The sequence below is a fragment of the Anolis carolinensis genome, chromosome 1 (genome assembly GCF_035594765.1).
Source record: "Anolis carolinensis isolate JA03-04 chromosome 1, rAnoCar3.1.pri, whole genome shotgun sequence".
Classification (NCBI taxonomy): domain Eukaryota; kingdom Metazoa; phylum Chordata; class Lepidosauria; order Squamata; family Dactyloidae; genus Anolis; species Anolis carolinensis.
In genome coordinates, this window is record NC_085841.1 from 211,759,890 (window position 1) to 211,781,448 (window position 21,559).

Below are 21,559 nucleotides of genomic sequence, written 5' to 3' on the forward strand. Positions count from 1 at the left end.
AGAGGTTGTGAAGTCTGTTGGAAACTAGGCAAGTAAGGTTTACAGTATACAGTAGAGCAGGGGTCCCCAAACTAAGGCCCGGGGGCCGGATGCGGCCCATCGAAGCTATTTATCCGGCCCCCACGGCACAAGGGCAGAAGGGGGTTGGACTAAATGACCCAAGGGGCCTCTTCTTCTCTTACAACCCTTATTATTATTATTATTATTATTATTGACACAACGACGTTGTATGACACAGCAAACAAGATAGACATGCTGGGTTTCATTTCGCAAAATCACAAGTCGAACTCTTCCCAAGTGTCTAGGACTGTGTGATGTATTTTCGGATGATGCGTGCAGATCCCAGCAGGGTGGCCTTTTGCAGTTGGCAGATCGTAATTTTGTCAATGTCTATTGTTTCCAAATGCCGGCTGAGATCTTTTGGCACGGCACCCAGTGTGCCCATCACCACCGGGACCACCTGCACTGGTTTCTGCCAGAGTCTTTGAAGTTCAATCTTGAGGTCCTGATAGCGGCTGAGTTTTTCCTGTTAATATTATTATTATTATTATTAACATTGAGGCTGGGTGGCCATCTGTCAGGGGTGCTTTGCTTGTGCTTTTAGTGCACAAAGGCAGAAGGGGATAGGACTCAATGGCCCAAGGGGTCTCTCCCAACCCTCTTTTATTATTATTATTATTATTGTTGTGGTTTTTATTATTCATTATTATTATTATTATTATTTTATTGTATGAAACAGCAAACAAGATAGATATGTTGGATTTCATATAACAAAATCACAAGTCGAACACTTCCCAAGTGTCTAGGACCATGTGATGTATTATTATTATTATTATTATTATTATTATTATTATTATTATTATATTGCTTGGTGGCCAACTATAGTCCAGCCCTCCAACGGTCCGAAGGATCGTGAACTGGCCCCCTGTTTAAAAGGTTTGGGGACCCCTGCAGTAGAGTCTCACTTATCCAACATAAACGGGCTGGCAGAACGTTGGATAAGCGAATATGTTGGATAACAAGGAGAGATTAAGAAAAAGCCTATTAAACATCAAAATAGGTTATGATTTTACAAATTAAGCACCAAAACATCATGTTATACAACAAATTTGACAGAAAATGTAGTTCAATATGCAGTAATACTATGTAGTAATTACTGTATTTAAAAATTTAGCACAAAAATATCATGATATATTGAAAACATTGACTACAAAAATGCGTTGGATAATCCAGAATGTTGGATAAGCGAGTGTTGGATAAGTGAGACTCTGCTGTATATCTTTGGAAGGTCCAGGGTGGAAGAAAGAACTCTTGTCTGTTGGAGGCAAGTGCGAATGTTCCACTTGGCCACCTCGATTAGCATTGAATACCCTTTCAGCTTCAAGGTCTGACTGCTTGCTGCCTGGGGGAATCCTTTGCTGGAAGGTAATATTTGGAAGGTGATACAGTAGAGTCTCACTTATCCAACATAAACGGGCCGGCAGGACGTTGGATAAGCGAATATGTTGGATAACAAGGAGAGATTAAGAAAAAGCCTATTAAACATCAAAATAGGTTATGATTTTACAAATTAAGCACCAAAACATCATGTTATACAACAAATTTGACAGAAAAAGTAGTTCATTACACATTAATGCTATGTAGTAATTACTGTATTTATGAATTTAGCACCAAAATATCACAATGCATTGAAAACATTGACTACAAAAATGTGTTGGATAATCCAGAATGTTGGATAAGTGAGACTCTAAAAAGGTAAAGGTTTCCCCTGACGTTAAGTCCAGTCATGTGTGACTCTGGGGGTTAGTGCTCATCTCCATTTCTAAGCCGAAGAGCCGGCGTTGTCCGTAGACACCTCCAAGGTCATGTGGCTGGCATGACTGCATGGAGCGCTGTTACCTTCCCGCCGGAGCGGTACTTATTGATCTACTCACATTGGCATGTTTTCGAACTGCTAGGTTGGCAGGAGCTGGAGCTAACAGCGGCTGCTCACACCGCTCCCGGGGTTTGAACCTGGGATCTTTCGGTCTCTAGCTCAGTGCTTTAACGCACTTCGCCACCGGGGCTCCTTTTAAGTCAGACTCTATTAATATTTTTCCCCCAGGCAGGAAGCAGCCAAGATTTGAAGCTGCAAGGCTATTCAATGCTCATCAAGGTGGCCAATTGGAACATTCACACTTGCCTCCAACAGAGAGGAGTTCTTTTTCCCACCCTGGATCTTCCACAGATACATAAACCCTGTTTGCCTAGTTTACAACAGAACTTACAGCCTCTGAGGATGCCTGCCATAGATGTGGGTGAAACCTCAGGAGAGAATGCTTCTACAACATGACCATACAGCCTGGAAAACTCACAATGATTCCGGCCATGAAAGCCTTCAAGAGCACATCTTCAGCTTCCTCTGCCCAGCCTCTTTTACACTGCCATATAAAATCTAGATTATCTGCTTTGAACTGGCTTGAATGAGTCTACACTGCCATATAATCCAGTTCAAAGCAGATTATCTGGATTTTATATGGCAGTGTAGGAGTGGCCTGCTTTTGTTTCAGATGTTTTGTGGGGGAAAGGAAATGTCAGACATGAAGGCCTGTCTGGAGGAGGCCACAAATAGCTTTACGAAAGAATTTAACCCATTTGGGTGAGTCAGACTTTCTCAGCCTCAGAGGAAGGCAAAGGCAAACTCCCTCTGAGCACGCCAAGGAAAAGCCAAAAGTCAGAAATTGTTTAAAGGCACACAACTCTTCAGCTTTGAAAGTGAGAGACCCAGTTCATCCTCTGCCATCTCACTTTATTTGCTGCTTTTTAAACATCCCAGTTTCTCACTCGCCTCCTCTCTTTCCTCCTTCCTCATTTGTAAAATACCAGAGAGTGAGTCTTCCTCAGTTGCTTTCTACTTTACAGTTCTCTATATAATATTTATATAATGGTAATTCTGTAGAAATCTGTACAGTATTTATTTAGTGTGGTTATTTTTATTGTTAACATTTTTGCAGTGTTTAGGGCTATCGTTGGGATCCCAGAAATTACACATCATTATTATTATCATCATCATCATCCCAGCTCATTGAATGTGGGCAGAGTGGGTCTATTGCAGACTGAGATGATACACCCATCCACCTGGGAAAGGTTACAAATCACCTAAAATTTAGCAGTTAGACATGTTGGAATAGCAAGGGGCTGAGTGAAGATGAGATCAAGGGCCAGGGTTTTCCAGTTCTCAGTGTATATGCCACAGTTTTTAAGGTTAGCTTTAAGTCCATCTTTAAATCTCTTTTCCTATCCACCAACATTACGTTTTCCATTCTTCAGTTGCTCTGGGAGATGGTGATCGGGCATTCAGACAATGTGGCCAGTCCAGCGAAGTTGATGGTGTAGGAGCATCACTTCAATGCTAGTGGTCTTTGCTTCTTCCAGCACACTGACATTTGTCTGCTTGTCTTCCCAAGAGACTCTAGCTGGAAGTCAGCTGTGACCAGCAGTGCTGTGGAATTTGAAGAGGCACGAATGGAGGGCGAAAGGGAGAAATGTGCCAAGAGGAAGGCGGGTCAAGCCAACCCTGACCGGGACCGCCTTCCACCTGGAAACCAATGTCCTCATTGTGGAAGAACATGCGGGTCAAGAAGAGGGCTCCACAGTCACCTACGTATCCACCACCAAGACACTGCACTTGGAAGGCTATCATACTCAGACAACGAGGGATCACCTAAAATAAAATTAAAAATAAAGAAAGTGGGTCATGGCACCCAGTACTACCCAAGGGCTAAATGGGCTTGAACTTACCCTAGGTTATCTATACTGCAGAATTAATGCGGTTTAACTGCCCAGGTTCAATTCCAGGTTATGGAATTATGGGAATTTCGCAATATTTTTAGCCTTCTCTGCCAAAGAGTGATGGTTCCCCCACCAAACTACAACTCCCATGATTCCATAGCATCGAGCCTTGGCAATTCAAGTGGCATCACTTTAATTCTTCAGTGTAGATACACCCTTAGTTGGAAAGTGGAATCACAACATCTCTCAAAAGAAGAGTGGGAAAATCCTCATTCCAGAGTTATATGCTTTACTTTGGACTATGATATTTCTTCTGTGGAATGACCTGCCAGAAGAGATTTGACAGTTAAACAAGCTGTCAAAATTTAAAACAGCCTACCCAGTCAACTCTGAATCATGAGTTTTGAATTTTCATTCTATTACCTCTATATGTTGAGTTTGCCCCGTGTTTGTAAAATGATGTGTTTTTATCTATGTATTTTATGTTCATATGTTTTGGCTTCATTGTACCCCGCCTTGGCTATTAGACGAGGCAGGTAACAATAGAATGTATTATTATTATTATTATTATTATTGACACAAAGACATAGTAGGACACAGCAAACAAGATATATGCTGGATTTTGTGTCACAAAATCACAAGTAAACATTTCCCAAGGACTGTGTGATGTATTTTCGGATGATGCGTGCAGATCCCAGTAAGGTGGCCTTTTGCAGTTGACAGATCGTAATTTTGTCAATGTTTATTGTTTCCAAATGCTGGCTGAGATCTTTTGGCACAGCACCCAGTGTGCTGATTTACCACCAGGACCACCTGTACTGGTTTATGCCAGAGCCATTGCAGTTCGATTTTGAGGTCCTGATAACGGCTGAGTTTTTCATGTTGTTTTTCATAAATTCAACTGTCACCTGATATGGCGACATCAATAATCCAAACTTCCCCCCCCCCCAAACATGAGGTTTTGTGTGTTGTGTTCCAAAACTTTGTCAGTTTGGATTCGAAAGTCCCATCGTATCTTTGCGTGCTCATTTTCCATTACCCTGATGGCGTAGTGACTTGAAGGTTGGGTTGCTGACCTGAAAGCTGCCAGGTTCGAATCCCACCCAGAGAGAGTGTGGATGAGCTCCCTCTATTGTCTCCAGCTCCATGCGGGGACATGAGAGAAGCCTCCCACAAGGATGGTAAAAACATCAAAACATCCCGGCATCCCCTGGGCAACGTCCTTGCAGACGGCCAATTCTCTCACTCCAGAAGCAACTCAAGTTGCTCCTGACACACACAAAAAAAACCAGTAAAACTCTCTTGCTCATTGTGCTATACTATAGTAATGTATTCACTGCAGCAATTAAAGCATAACTAACAGACGTATTGTCAAATACATAACATTTATTGTTATTGAAAACAGTAATAAGTGCAACAATTGTTCTGAGAACCCAAAAGCTGTATATTCATTTCCACTTTAATAAATAAATAAATAAAGAGAAACAGTTCAAGGTGCATTTCTAACACTGCAACAAAAGAGAATGATGTACACTGGGTTGGAAACATTAACTCTGGTGCCATTGTATGCACCAGCCATCATGATATTGCTCTAGCAGAACTGTTGATGGCATCGACTTTGTCATGGCCAGCAGTTTGTCTGGTTTGATCCACTGCTGCTGGATGCTTGAAAGGGGACAATCTGACCTTCCTCCCCGTGGCTTCTGTGATTATCTCTGTACGGGCTGCTGAAATGACAGTAGCTGAGTTCTCTGGATAAATAAGAGTTCTAGAAAAGAAAGCTCTTTGGTAGCAGTCAACGTCGTAATTTAGTACTTGTGTCTTGGATCCTGGCTGTTACCCCTGGGTAACTCTGGACCCTAACTTGCCATTCTTCTTCAAATTTGGAAGGATCTGGCCATTGTATAAGTCTAGTCAGTTTGTCCATCTCTGCCATAACCAACATTTTTTTAATCCATAAATCTAGGGTGGTAATTTCATCTTGTTTCCAATAGTAAACATAAACAATCCTCGCTATAAGGCCCAACTGAAAGGCTTCTGGCTCTTGTAGTACTTTAATTTAAAAAAATGTTTTCAATGTTCTTATGAAGTATAATCCTTTTTTTTTTTTTTTGCTTTAGAGTGTGTCCACCACATATGGCAAAAAGTTCCTTCTTTTTGATAACATTTCCAACAAACATTTTTAAATTTTGATTCCATCTTTGCTAATCTTTCTGGTATCGTGTACCATCTATACATCAACTTGTAGAAATTTTCTCTTAGTCCATAACATTTTGTGAATGTAATCTGTTTTCCACATCTGTTCCCATTTTTCTAGGTGAATATTATGACTCCTGGTACTTCACTTTTGTGGCATACTTCGGTTATATTATTGTGCTGGTACCTCTAACTTAAAAGGTAGCTATAATTACTACCCATGTGAGGCTTTTTAGTCATCCAGATTGTTGCCCTGATGTCAGAAGCATTAATTCTTATCTTCACTAAACAAGATAGAGCAAATAATACAATGGTGCCACACAATCCAAAATTACTCATTGTAACCTACTGATTTCAGTGTTACTAATTTCTAGACAAAGAACAGGATCATCCGAATCCAATTTACCAGGTCCTTTGTCATTAATTCTAGCTATTCAGACAGTGATATGAAGATTTTAAAGGCATTGGTTCAATTTCTACAGTATTCCTTCCTTTCACAAATTCTACTTTATATGATGTGTACAGGGTAGTCGAGATATTTCCCAAGAAATGTTACCTAACACAGTGAGTGTTTCAGTCCTTTCTTGCAATTGTAAATTTTGTTATTGTTTTGAAACCATGAGCTTTACAACATAAATAACATCAGTTAAAAATAGTCTAGAATCCAATAACATAAAATACTTTTTATGTGCAAAGCAGTGTATACTTGTTCTATGTCCCCAATTAACATAGATTTAGAATATATATAATAATTTCAGCAGTACAATTAACAGAAAATGTTACAATATAACACAAGCACAGTAAAATATTTAAATTAAAACTATTTTTTGATGGCAGTTCAAAAACAAACATTATCTACAAAATAATTTACAAAAATTAAATACTTTTCTGGTTCACATTTCTTTCCAAAGAAGATCACATCATTCAAGTTTACAGTTCATCAGCTGAGCACCTTCATAAAATACTCAAACCAGGGACTTCACCCAATTAGGAACAAAAATGTGCCACTGGCAAACCTCCCAAAATTTATTGCTGTTTGTATACAGTAGTATCCCAAAATATAGTACAACATTTATGGATGGGAGCAACTGTTAGACAAAACTTTAAGGTAATCGTACTGATTTGATAGAAACAATATTACAACCAATGCAATGCTCACCAAGAAGTAATCAACCTTTCAACATCTCAAGAGCCTCCTTGGGATATGAAATAAAATAGTCTTTACAACAAAAAGCTAGCAATAGAGAGGGAAAGGAAAAATATGTTGAATGCTATAACACAGAAAATTCTGAATTTAATAGCAGTCTTGTGAGAGAATGGATGAGATGTTACCTTAATTAGTTTACATCATATTTGGTGAGAAAATATCAAGAGTAGCACCAAAAAGCAATAGCTGATTTTCCTTTATTAAATCAGAGCCCAGTAGTTGTTTTGGTTAGTATCTAGCAACAATCAGAACATACAAGCACTTAAAAAAGTGAGAAACCAGAAATAATAAATCTTCCCCTCCCCAAAGTGGTAATCTATATATTAGCAGACTTTTAGGTAGGTCTCAAGTTTCCAAGTCAATAAAAGGCAAATTGAGCAGTGTTATATCATGACTGGAAGGCATGTTTCTTCTATAGAAAATGTTCCATATAAGTGACATGTCATGTCATCTTCAATTTTAAGCTCTTGGAGATTTTCTTCTTGACAAAAACGTCATTTTTGTCTGGTCACACATTGTACACACAGACGCAACCATGTGAACGCATAGCTGTGGGAAGATTGCCCACAATTTCCCATTTATTACATTCTGGATCGTATTTCTCAATATTCTGTAAATAGGACCCCTTGGAAGAGGAATAGCCTCCTGTGACGTAGATGCATCCATTAATGACAACAGCACCACACTCCATTCTCCTTTCGATCATATCAGCCTTCTGTTTCCACTCATTTTTCTCTGGGTCATAGCAATCTGTGATTGTGGTCTGCCCACCCACAAGGTACAACTTGCTTTCCAGTGCAATTGAACACAATCCATATTCTATATAGAGAATAAAGAGAGCCTCAGAACTTCAAGCAACTATTTGAAGCAGGGTTTTTAAAAGCAAAAAACAGACCAGGCATTTGGTAGATATAGAAAAAGACAACATAATTGAGGGTCATAATGAAAGAGCACTGAAACAAAGTTTCTCCATTTGATTTCAGGGGATTCTGCATAAAATTTAGGATTATTAAGCACAGCAGGTTACAAGATACTAAGCCCTAAACTTGATAAACGTGATTTAGGGACACGGGATCCTTTTGAAAGTTAAAGACTGTGAATTTAAAAAATGAATCCAAGGAATGGATAGGGCCAGAAACTGCAGGGCCATCCTGGATAAGTCTATTGTATACATTGGACTAACATTATCCAGTGGTTCTCAACCTGTTGGTTTCCAGATGTTTTTGACCTTGAACTCCTAGAAATCGTAATAGCTGGTAAACTGGCTGGGATTTCTGGGAGTTGTAGGCCAAAACACTTGGGGACCCACAGGTTGAAAACCACTGTGCTAACCCCAAAACCAATCTATTGAGCCCATCATGGACTCATTTCCCAGTGCCACACTGCATTCCTTTCTGATTGTGCCCCTCTCAGAAGTGGATCAATAAATGGATTGACACTTCAAATGCTCCAATGACAGTTAATTGAAATTCCAGCCATATGAAGAGCCAAACAGCAATGACGTTTGATAGAGTCTGGAGCCACTCAGGATATGGGTGCTAGCTGAACAGTTTTTCAGTCAATCAGGAGCTGGCACAGGTTTCACATACAGCCATAAGATAAAATAAAATGCTCTATATTTTAATTGTGATATTAGTACTTTGGAGTGCTTTCTCCTCTGATATCCTCACTGGCCAGTGAGAATAAGCCTTTGCTTTTGCCTTCTACCCCATCTGTGTCTCATTTGGCCTTCTAGGAAGCTAGACATACCGGGCCACTGAACCCATGGTATTAGTGGAGCTGAAATCACTCAACAAATTCTACTATTAGAACTATTCTACAAGCCTCCCACTCATTGCCTGCTGATTTTAACTACCAATTTGCTACTCCCTTTAAGTGAATTCTGGTGAACAGTCAAGCAACAGCAACACTGAGGAGGTTGTTGACCAGACAATGGCAATCCCCAGTCCACCCCAAGTAATGCTGCTAACAAGGGTATGAACTGTAGAATTATAAGACAACATGGGAGCAAAGCAGTACAGAAGCTTGTGAAATTTTTGATGGGAATAAAAAACAAACTGATGTGTCATTACTCATACTGCTGAGTAGATGTAAAGCTTACCTGGATATGGACTGGTGGTGATGATATTCCATTGGTTACTGTCAGAATGATAGCTCTGAACTTTGTCATATGTGCAGCTTCCTCGATAACCGTAGTGGCCTCCAGTGACATAGATTACTTCACTCAAGACACATGCGGTGGCGTTTCCAACCCCTAGTCAGAAATACTATATTTATGAAAGGATTCCAAGAAAGGATAAACAATATTCATAATACTGTATTTTTATAACGTTATTACAATTACATCATGTGTGATTATTATTAACTGATACACATGCACAATGACATATATAGAACTTCAGCAAATTCTCAATACAATAAATACAAGAGAAAGCCAATTTTTTGGTTTCTATTTTTTAAATGTAAATACATGTACATTTTGTGTTTGGTCATACAGCCCTGTTTTTACAGTGCTTAATGACACACCATTGTGCTAATCTTCCGTTGATAATACTGTAGAAGTTTGCACTTTTGTGGAGGCAGAGGACAACGCTAAAACGGAATGCAATTTAACATTCTCAATAGCAGAAAATTGTCTTTTTCCCAGATATAAAAATAGAATAATATTACACTTAAAAACATTTAAGACTGCACTGAACTAGAATGAAAGTTGTTGTAGCAGCAGCAGTAACAACAACAATGTATTTTGCATATATATTTCAAGGGAAAAATTAACTGGCTATAGTATTTTTATTGGACTATTGGATTATGACCTGTTAGGTCCATAACCGATTGGACTATCGGATAGTAACCTGTTAGGATCATAACCTATTGGGGAGCAGATTTTCAGAGGTGTTCCTTTAGTTTATTGGATAATGGAATATCTCTATGTGTGTAAATATCTTGTTTATATTCAATGCTCTCAGCAGACAAAGATTCAAGTAGACTTCTTAATAATGACATGTTTGTTTTACTCACAACTTCATGCATTTAAATATACAGGTACATTTCTTGTCAGGTTAACCTTCAAAACATTTACATTTGTATCTTTAACTTAGTCTTTAATGGTCTCTTCAAAACTATATTGCTCTGTATAGCTCTCTTTAATACCAGTCTACTTGCAAAGGACTCAAGCCTCAAAACTGTCTTCAAATTCCTAACAATAGCTTCTGTACTCTATTAGACTCAAGCCTCAACGTCTTCTAACTCCTAACACTGGCTTCTGCACTCAAGCCTCAATGTCTTCTAACAGCTAACACTGGCTCTTGCACACTAACAGACTCAAGCCTCAACTGACATCCTTTTAAAACTGAGCATTCTAAGTAGTCGCTGAACCAGTCACATGGTCTGCAGCCCCTCCCACTGCTTCAAGTACATAGAGCTAAGAAAACTGCAAGCCAAAGAAGACATACACTTCAGGAAATAAACTGACACATTATAAAACAGACAAAACGTTAGATTGAGGCTTGAGAAGGTTGTTATCTCCCAACAATTTGTTTCGTTCAAGTTTCGTTCTTGTGCACTTATTTTAACTAACAAAAGAGTGCAATGGTATTGATTAGATTTTTCTTTAAAGTGTGAAGAAACATAAAACATGCACGATAGGAGAAAGAAGACACTCTATTATCATTAGATTATTTCCTGTCATTTGAACCAGCAATTGGAAACAACTATCATAGAATAAGCGTGCGTAATGTCACATACCTTTAATCATATTTGCAATAGAAAGCCATTTCTTTTTCAAAGGGTCATAGAATTCAGCTTCTTCAGTTGGAGCACCTTTTCTGTAACCTCCCAGAGCATAGATGCAACCACCCAGGGTCACTGCACAATGGTAGTACCTTGCATTCAGCATGGGACAACCTTCAGTCCATTCATCAGCTTCACAGTTGTAAATCCACATTATGTCAAGTGCTTCAATGTTGTCTGTTCTGTATCCACCTGTCACATAAATGTTGGGTCCTAGACTAGTGACAGCATAGCTCTCTCTTGCATGTTCTGGCATGTCTGTTCCCTGGATCCATGCATTGGTTAGCGGATCCCATGCATTTACCTCTGATAAAGGGTGCCAGTAATACCCACCAATGACATACATGACAGCTGTAGACCTTGTAGAACTTGTTTTGGGGTTTGGATTTAGTGCATGGTGTATCAGAGACCTGATTTTATTTTCTGTTAATCGGCATTTCTTGTATAAGCTTAGTGCTGATCTCAAATACATTTCATCAAAATCTGCTCCAAGACAGTTTAATAAATCATAAATATACTCTGTTCTTTGCTCCAGATCATAGGCAATCCATTTAATAATGGGCTCGATTGTGACCTCTTCCTTCCAAAGACTGAAATTCTTTCTGGAGAGAATAAACTGGAATTTCTCACTGCTTATTTCCAGAAATTCTTCCTGCTGCCACACTTCTTCGAATCTAGATAACAACATCCTTCTAGATTCCTTCTCTAGCTCTGAACAGACATGGTATTCTGCAAAGGAATGCATCCCTAGACAGTTGTCAATTTCTAAGTGCCTTATCAGAAACTTTTCACAAGCTTTCTTTACTGAGATAAACTGAAGGAGGTCTGCAGCTTGAAGGAGACTTTGGACATTTCTCTTTGTTATTTTGATCTCTGATGTATATGCATAAATCACCAGGGATTCCAGCACTGGGGGACTGAGCCCAGAAATTGTGATCTGATTCTTTGATTTTTCTTTCATGTCAGAGGTGAACATAGCCTTGAAATAGTTACTGCAAGCAGCTAGCACAGCTTTATGGCAATGGAAAATCACACCAGTTGCACACTGAAGAGTGACATCAGTGAATAATCCTTCCAGGTAGAATATTCTGAATGCATCCAAAAAGTCCACAGGATGGGAAAGATCTTTATATAAATAGGTGTATTCCTCCTGTTCAGTTAGTGCCATCACTGCAATAAAATATCAGAAATGGTGATGAGAGATAATCTGTAAAGTTAATTACTAGGCATGTTCACTTGGAAGGAGGGACAGCCCTCCATTAAAAAGGAATAAAGTGGTATCTTCAAGGAAGAAAAGAGCAACAAGATGCTGGAGGACAGACTTGCATGTGCTAAGCATCTCTTTCTTTGTATCTGCAGAAGAGAAGGTTGAAAAGCGACATAATAGCCATGTATAAATATGTAAAGGGTGTCATAAGGAACAGGGAGCAGCCTTGTTTTTTGCTGCCCTGGAGACTAGGATTCAGAGCGATGGGTTCAAATTACAGGAAAGGAGATTCCACCTGAACATTAGAAAGAATTTCCTGACCATACGAGTTATTCAACAGTGGAAAGCTCTGTCTCAGAGTGTGGTGGAAGCTGTCAGAAATATTAACAATTAACTAGGTATTTTTAATTACAAAAATGTTAGTCAAACACTGAAAGGGTTAAATAAGCTAGCATCACCCTGAGGAGAGGGAGTAGGCCGAAGCCTGTTAGTGGGCCAAAGACAGTGTCCTCCTGAGGAGTGTGAGAGAAGCCTTAGTGAGGTAGGCTCAGAATGAGAAGGCCTCAGAGTGAGAAGGCATGGTGTGGGAAGCTTCTGTGAGAGAAGCTCCAGGTCGAAGGCCTCGTGTGTGAAGCTCCAGTGTGAAGGCTGCTGTGTGTAACACTACTGTGTGAAGCTCCTGTGTAAGTATGGTGTGAAAGGAAGCTCTGTGAGAGCAAAGCTGTTTATCTGCATGAAAAAGAAGCCCAGCATGGAAGCAAAGAAGGAAGTATGAAGAACTTTGTGTTATGGAAACCTCGTTTTTGTAAATAGTGCAACTATATTATTTTGTTACAAAAAAAAGCCTCCAAAGGAAGAGAGGTCATGTGTTTTTGTTCTTTTTATAACTTTTGGCTCCTGGTGCTGGGTCACGCTGCTGCTAATAAATTACTCTGCTGTGCATTTATGGGGAGGGTCGTTCGTTAATAAGCCCACTTGCCCAACAGAAACTCCTTCCTTGGAAACTGTTTAAAGAGGCTGCATAGCCATCTGTCAGGGATTCTTTGATTGTGCTTTTCCCACATGGGAGAGGGTTGGACTAGATAGCCCATGTGATCTCCTCCAACTCTATTATTTTATGATTTTATGACCTCTTAAAGAGCCCTGTTGCTTTCAGGTCTGGTAGAGGTGACTACAATTCCTTCACCAGTGTCAAAGATTTTTCTGTGCATGGAATGGGTCAGGGAGTGTATTTTTTCTTTGCTTCATGCAACAAAGTGTGTTGGATCAGCCCTTCTCAGAAGCAAGTAGTACTAGGCTCAATGGGACCTCTCCCAAATAAGTGCAGAATAACTTTTTACACTATTCACCTTAACATTTAGGAAAAAAACAGAAATTAAAAAATATAGCATTAATTATTAAAAATCAGAAAGCAAGAACAGAGAGAAGACCACAAAACATTGCCCTTTTAAAGAGCAATCCAATCATTCAAATAGACAAATGGGCCTAGTAATAACTCTTGCTCCGAATGGTTCCATCATCATGACATCAGAACATAAGGAAATTTGAAAGAAAAACATAGAACAAAATGGTATAATTATAATCTCCACAGTAAAGATGCATGAAGGGCTACTTAACAGATCTAGAAAATACCTTATTAGGATCCTTCATATATTCCAAGCAAGGCAAACAAACCAGTAAAAATAAACCAAACTGGTTTAGTTTCTGCCAGCTTTAAAATTAAACTTCCCCCTCACTAGAACATGCTACTCTTGACATTAGCTCTGTTATTTCATGTAAGGATATATCTGGTAGTTATGATCCCATCTTCCCAAAACCTTTCTAGTAATATTCCCTCCATATGACAAGACCCCATCAATAGGATTTTTTAAAGTGTTGTCTTAAATTATGCCTTCTGAAAAACTAGTCTCAGGATCTTTGTATCTGGTTCCAATATAAATCTGATGTTAGCCTTTTTAGCTTCCTGTTCCAGGATCAGCCCTTCTTTTTCGATTACAGGTAGTGAACATGTGTAGTTTTGAAGGCTTTTCATGGCTGGAATCACTGGGTTGCTGTGAGTTTTCTGGGCTGTATGGCCATGTTCCAGAAGCATTCTCTCCTGACATTTTGCCCACAACTATGGCAGGCATCTTCAAAGGTTGCAAGGCAGGGGTTCCCAAACTTTTTAAACAGGGGGCCAGTTCACAATCCTTTGGACCATTGGAGGGCCGGACTATAGATGGCCACCGAGCAATAATAATAATTAATAATAATAATAATAATAAAGAGGGTTAGAAGAGACCCCTTGGACCATTGAGTCCAATCCCCTTCTGCCTTTGTGCACCGAAAGCACAAGCAAAGCACCTCTGACAGATGGCCTCCCAGTCTCAATGTCAATAATAATAATAATAATAATAATAATAATAATAATAATAATAATAATAATAATAATAGACCCTTGGGCCATTGAGTCCAACCCCCTTCTGCCTTTGTGCACAAAAAGAACAAGCAAAGCACCCCTGAAGAGGGTTGGAAGAGACCACTTGGGCCATTGAGTCCAATCCCCTTCTGCCTTTGTGCACCGAAAGCACAAGCAAAGCACCCCTGACAGATGGCCACCTAGCCTCAATGTTAATAATAATAATAATAATAATAATAATAATAATAATAATAATAATAATAATAATAATAATAGAGGGTTTTGGGCCATTTAGTCCAATCCCCTTCTGCCTCTGTGCACCAAAAGCACAAGCAAAGCACCCCTGACAGATGGCCATCCATCCTCAATGATAATAATAATAATAATAATAATAATAATAATAATAATAATAATAATAATAAATTACGATCTGCCAACTGCAAAAGGCCACCCTACTGGGATCTGCACGCATCATCCGAAAATACATCACACAGTCCTAGACACTTGGGAAGTGTTCGACTTGTGATTTTGTGATATGAAATCCAGCATGTCTATCTTGTTTGCTGTGTCATACAATAAAACAACAACAACAACAACAATAATAATAATAAGGGTTGTAAGAGAATAAGAGACCCCTTGGGTGATTTAGCCCAACCCCCTTCTGCCCTTGTGCCGTGTGGGCTGGATAAATTGCTTCGATGAGCCGCATCCGGCCCCCGGGCCTTAGTTTGGGGACCCCTGTTGCAAGGTATATTGGAAACTAGGCAAGGGAGGTTTATATATCTGTAAAAGATCCAAGGTGGGAGTAAGAAAACTTGTCTGTTGGAGGCAAGTGTGAATGTTGCAATTAATCACCTTGATTAGCATTGAAAAGCCTTGCAGCTTCAAGGCCTGGCTGATTCCTGCCTGGGGAAATCCTTTGTTGGGAGGTGTTAGCTGGCCCTGATTGTTTCATGTCTGGAATTCCCCAGTCTTTTTGCTTAGCTACGGCCTTATGAGACCATCTAGATAGCTTTTGGAGGTCACTTTCCTTACCTATGGTCTTATGAAACCATCTAAATGGTCTTTGGAGGTCCCTTTCCTTATCTATGGTCTTCTGATGGCCTGATGAGATCATCTAGATGGCCTTTGAGGGTCCCTTTCCTTACCTATGGTCTTATGAAACCATCTGAATGGTCTTTGGAGGTCTCTTTCCTTACCTATGGTCTTATGAAACCATCTAAGTGGTCTTTGAGGGTCCCTTTCCTTATTTATGGTCTTCTGATGGCCTGATGAGATCATCTAGATGGCCTTTGAGGGTCCCTTTCCTTACCTATAGGGGCCTCTGGTGGTACAGTGTGTTAAAGTGCTGAGCTGCTGAACTTGCGGACCAAAAGGTGCCAGGTTCAAATCCCGGGAGCGGAATGAGCGCCCACTGTTAGCCCCAGTTCCTGCCAACCTAGCAGTTTGAAAACATGCAAATGTGAGTAGATCAATAGGTACCGCTCCGGAGGGAAGGTAACGGTGCTCCATGCAGTCATGCCGGCCACATGGCCTTGGAGGTGTCTACGGACAACACTGGTTCTTCGGCTTAGAAATGGAGATGAGCACCAACCCCCAGAGTCAATCACGACTGGACTTAACATCAGGGGAAAACCTTTACCTTTACCTTTACCTTTTTCCTTACCTATAGTCTTATGAGACCATCTAGATCAGGGGTCCCCAAACTAAGGCCCGGGGGCCGGATGCGGCCCTCCAAGGTCATTTACCTGGCCCCCGCCCTCAGTTTTATAATATAATATATTGTATATACATATAATATTGATAATAATATTATAATGTAATACAATATAACATTAATAATAATACCATACAATAGTATTAATTATATATTACTAATAATATTACTAATAATATTACAGTATAGTGGTATAGTTCAATATCTATATATATAAAAGAGTGATGGCATCACGGCAGCAGACAAAACAACAAAGTAAACACCCCACAACCTCGAAAATTGACAGCACAACCCCTCATCCATGCCTCTAGGTTGATACAACAAAAATAAAAGAAAAATAAATTCCTAATTAGAGGGAGAGGAATAATAGTTTTTATCCAATTGCTGCCAGTTAGAAGGCTAAGCTCCGCCCACTTGGTCTCCTAGCAACCCACTCAGCCCAGTGTTAATAAAATAATGATAAAAAATAAATACAAATAATACAATAAAAAATTATAAAAAAAACAGTAAAATAATTAGTACAATAAAATACTATAACAAAATGACTAAAAATAATACAACAAAATAATAAAATATAATAAATAAAAAAGATAAGTGACAATAAAATTAATTTAAAAAAATACAAATAACGTCAAATAAAAATTCCACAACAAGTTTTAACCGATACCACCACCACTTTGCCACAGCAACGCGTGGCCGGGCACAGCTAGTAGTAATATATAATGCTAATAGTGTGCTATGCTAACAATATAACGTATTGTATGTACATATAATTTGTAAGCCACTCTGAGTCCCCTTTGGGGTGAGAAGGGTGTGATACAAATGTAGTAAATAAATATAGTAAATAAATAAATAATTTTAGACTTAGGCTCGCCCAAAGTCTGAAATGACTTGAAGGCACACAACAACAACAACAACAACAACAATCCTAATTAACTTGACTATCTCATTGGCCATAAGCAGGCCCACACTTCCCATTGAAATCCTGATAAATGTATGTTGGTTAAAATTGTTTTTATTTTTAAATATTGTATTGCTCTTTTATTGTTATTTCATTGTTGTTGTTTTTGCACTACAAATAAGACATGTGTAGTGTGCATCGGAATTTGTTTGTATTTTTTTCAAATGATAATTTGGCCCCTCAACAGTTTGAAGGATTGTGGACTGGCCCTCTGCATAAAAAGTTTGGGGACCCCTGATCTAGATGGTCTTTGGAGGTCTCTATGCTTACCTATGATCTTAGGAGATTGTCTAGATCAGGGGTCCCCAAACTAAGGACCTCCAAGGCCATTTACCCTGGCCTCTGTCCTAAACTTTAGACTTAGGGTTGACTTAAGTCTGAAATGACTGGAAGGCACACAAAAACAACAATCCTAATTTTGGACTATTTCATCCTAGTCCGGCCCCCCAACAGTCTGAGGGTCTGTGAATCGGCCCTCCACTTAAAAAGTTTATGGACCCCTGCTGTAAATAAAAAGGCGCCAGAGACAATGCCTGGCTTCTGCTAGCAGCCTTCAAGGAGCCCTCTCTGCCGCAGGTGCCATTCATGACAGCCTCCCTCCTTTTCCTCTCTCTCCCCCCCATTCGCTGAAAACCCACCTGCTCTTCCAAGGGGGCGAAGTGAAGAGGCCAAGCTTGGCTTGACCGAGGAGAAGGAGAGGAGGTCCAGTTGGGAAGAGAGAAGGAAAGAAAACAAAGGAAAGCGGGACCCTGATACTGCCAAGAGTCGCCTGAAAGGCCCCCTCCGCCGCCCCGAAGGAGCCAAACGGGGCGTGGAGCACGGAGGGAACGCCTCCCCGGCTGCCTCCCCTCAGCAAGACCCACGCTGGGGTCCCTTGGCTTCTCAAAGCCCACGCAACACTCCTTGGCCTGAGAAGCCAGAAAGGGCATGGAGGAAGCGCCAGGATGGGAAGAGGGTGCTTTGGATATAAGGAAAGGGAGCAGGTTTCCGTCTCCCTTCATGTTATGCTCTTATGGTGTCCCAGCGGACTTCTCAGGGCTCCCAATCCCAGCATGGAGCCTTCGGTGGCTTAGGGGATAAAAGCCTCGTGACTTGAAGGTTGGGTTGCTGACCTGAAAGCTGCCAGGTTCGAATCCCACCCGGGGAGAGCGCGGATGAGCTCCCTCTATCAGCTCCAGCTCCATGCGGGAACATGAGAGAAGCCTCCCACAAGGATGGTAAAACATCAAAACATCCGGGCGTTCCCTGGGCAACGTCCTTGCAGACGGCCAATTCTCTCACTCCAGAAGCAACTCCGGTTGCTCCTGGCACGAAAAAAAAAAATCACAGCATCAGCCTTTCCTTTCTTCTAAAGACCAGTAAGAAAGTCGACCAAACCCTCTCCCCAATAACACAATGCAACAAAATTTGAGAAATGTTCTGTTCCTGGTTTGAAATTGCTATTTCCTGTTTAAGTACAGTAAAGTCTCACTTATCCAAGCTAAACCGGCCTGCAGAAGCTTCGATATGCAAATATCTTGGATAATAAGGAGAGATTAAGGAAAAGCCTATTGAACATCAAATTAGGTTATGATTTTACAAATTAAGCACCAAAACATCATGTTATACAACAAATTTGACAGAAAAAGTAGTTCAGTACACAGTAATGTTATGTTGTAATTACTGTATTTACGAATTTAGCACCAAAATATCATGATATACAGTAGAGTCTCGCTTATCCAACGTAAACGGGCCAGAAGAAGCTTGGATAAGCGAATATCTTGAATAATAACGAGGGATTAAGGAAAAGCCAATTAAACATCAAATTAGGTTATGATTTTACAAATTAAGCACCAAAACATCATGTTATACAACAAATTTGACAGAAAAAGTAGTTCAGTATGCAGTAATGTTATGTTGTAATTACTGTATTTACGAATTTAGCACCAAAATATCATGATATACAGTAGAGTCTCGCTTATCCAACGTAAACGGGCCGGCAGAACATTGGATAAGCGAATATGTTGGATAATAAGGAGAGATTAAGGAAAAGCCTATTGAACATCAAATTAGGTTATGATTTTACAAATTAAGCACCAAAACATCATGTTATACAACAAATTTGACAGAAAAAGTAGTTCAGTATGCAGTAATGTTATGTTGTAATTACTGTATTTACGAATTTAGCACCAAAATATCATGATATACAGTAGAGTCTCGCTTATCCAACGTAAACGGGCCGGCAGAACATTGGATAAGCGAATATGTTGGATAATAAGGAGAGATTAAGGAAAAGCCTATTGAACATCAAATTAGGTTATGATTTTACAAATTAAGCACCAAAACATCATGTTATACAACAAATTTGACAGAAAAAGTAGTTCAGTATGCAGTAATGTTATGTTGTAATTACTGTATTTACGAATTTAGCACCAAAATATCATGATATACAGTAGAGTCTCGCTTATCCAACGTAAACGGGCCGGCAGAACATTGGATAAGCGAATATGTTGGATAATAAGGAGAGATTAAGGAAAAGCCTAATAAACATTAAATTAGGTTATGATTTTACAAATTAAGCACCAAAACATCATGTTATACAACAAATTTGACAGAAAAAGTAGTTCAATATGCAGTAATGTTATGTTGTAATTACTGCATTTACAAATTTAGCACCAAAATATCACGATATACAGTAAAGTCTTGCTTATCCAACTTAAATGGGCTGGCAGAACGTTGGATAAACAAATATGTTGGATAATAAGGAGAGATTAAGGAAAAGCCAATTAAACATTAAATTAGATTATGATTTTACAAATTAAGTACCAAAACATTATGTTATACAACAAACTTGAAAGAAAAAGTAGTTCAATACACAGTAATGCTATGTAGTAATTACTGTATTTATGAATTTAGCACCAAAATATTATGATGTATTGAAAACATTGACTACAAAAATGCAGAACGTTGGATAAGCGAATATGTTGGATAATAAGGAGAGATTAAGGAAAAGCCTATTAAACATATTAGGTTATGATTTTGCAAATTAAGCACCAAAAACATCATGTTATACAACAAATTTGAAAGAAAAAGTAGTTCAATACACAGTAATGCTATGTAGTAATTACTGTATGTACGAATTTAGCACCAAAATATTACGATGTATTGAAAACATGGACTACAAAAATGCGTTGGATAATCCAGAACGTTGGATAAGTGAGACTCTACTGTATTTGTAGTCAACTTGTTAGTAGCCAGTGTTTTTACTTTGTATTTGTACACCTATCTAGGAGCGAGTTATTAGGCCGCAGGTCAGGATGTTTTGTATCTTTACATGGTTTTATTGTATATATTTATTTATTTTTCAAACTTATATGCCGCCACTCCCCTAGGGCTCGGAGCGGCTTACAAGAACCGGCTAAAATCAACAATTTCAAAAACATTTTAAAAACATCATTAAAAAAAAAATCTTTAATGTGTAAGTGTGTATGTATTGTATGTTTTACATGTCTTGATATGGTCAAAAGTGACTAATCAATAAAGAATTGTTTGCTTGTTAAAAAAGATAAGTGAGCCTCTACTGTATTGAAAACATTGACTACCAAAATGGTTTGGATAATCCAGAAGCTTGGATAAGCGAAGCTTGGATAAGTGAGACTCTATTGTATTTGGCACCGCTTTCACTGCCATTGTTCAATGCTGTGGTGTCCTAGGAATTTTTTCTTTTTAGTTTACTGAAGACACCAGCACTTTGTAACACTACACCCCCCATGCTTCCCATAGCATGAAGCCATGGCTGTTAAAGTGAGGTCCGACTCCATTGATCTACACAACGTAGACAATTCCGTGAGGTAAACTTGGGCGAAGCTAGGGAGCCGCAATTGTGCTCCCGTTACTACTTGTTTGGCGCCACTTCAAGCCTCCTCTCCGCTCCTGAGCCACAGCTGAGAGAGGAAAACAGCACGAATGGGAAGGACTGCTGCCCAGGAGGGGAGGGAGCCGCCCTGGGACCCCCCTCGGACCATCTTTGGAAGAGACGAGCAGCTGCAAAAGCAGCAAGCAGACGGAGCAGATGGGGCTGGGCGCCTCCTATTTTGGTATCCCAGCTGGCTTCCAACCCCAGCCTAAGCCTTGCCTCCCAACAAGGTCATCCCAGTGTGTTTGAGAGAGATTGAGAGAGAGAGAGCCTGCCCTCCTCCCCCTCCTCTTCCCAGGAGAGAAAGGGAATCATTCCCTTTAGAAGCTGCTTTCCAAGACGACTGGAAATTGCCAGCATTGCCTAGAAGAGTGGGTTGTTGTGAGTTTTCCGGGCTATATGATCATGTTCCAGAAGC

The 21,559-nt window shown here is 39.6% G+C and overlaps 1 protein-coding gene and 1 long non-coding RNA gene across 2 annotated transcripts; one reads left to right on the forward strand and one right to left on the reverse strand.

Annotated features, from left to right (window-relative positions):
- Positions 1–38: 38 nt before the first annotated feature.
- Positions 39–5,258, forward strand: LOC134294247 (uncharacterized). The gene is made up of 2 exons (XR_010001217.1): positions 39–2,868; positions 3,310–5,258. It is a non-coding gene; the product is annotated as an uncharacterized LOC134294247 (long non-coding RNA).
- Positions 5,140–18,187, reverse strand: klhl23 (kelch like family member 23). The gene is made up of 4 exons (XM_003226257.4): positions 17,885–18,187; positions 10,919–12,133; positions 9,276–9,428; positions 5,140–7,993 (listed from the first exon to the last, which is right to left on the reverse strand). The coding sequence occupies exons 2-4, from the start codon at positions 12,129–12,131 to the stop codon at positions 7,683–7,685; spliced, it is 1,677 nt and encodes a 558-aa protein (XP_003226305.2). The 5' UTR covers positions 12,132–12,133; positions 17,885–18,187; the 3' UTR covers positions 5,140–7,682.
- Between the last annotated feature and the right edge of the window lie 3,372 nt (positions 18,188–21,559).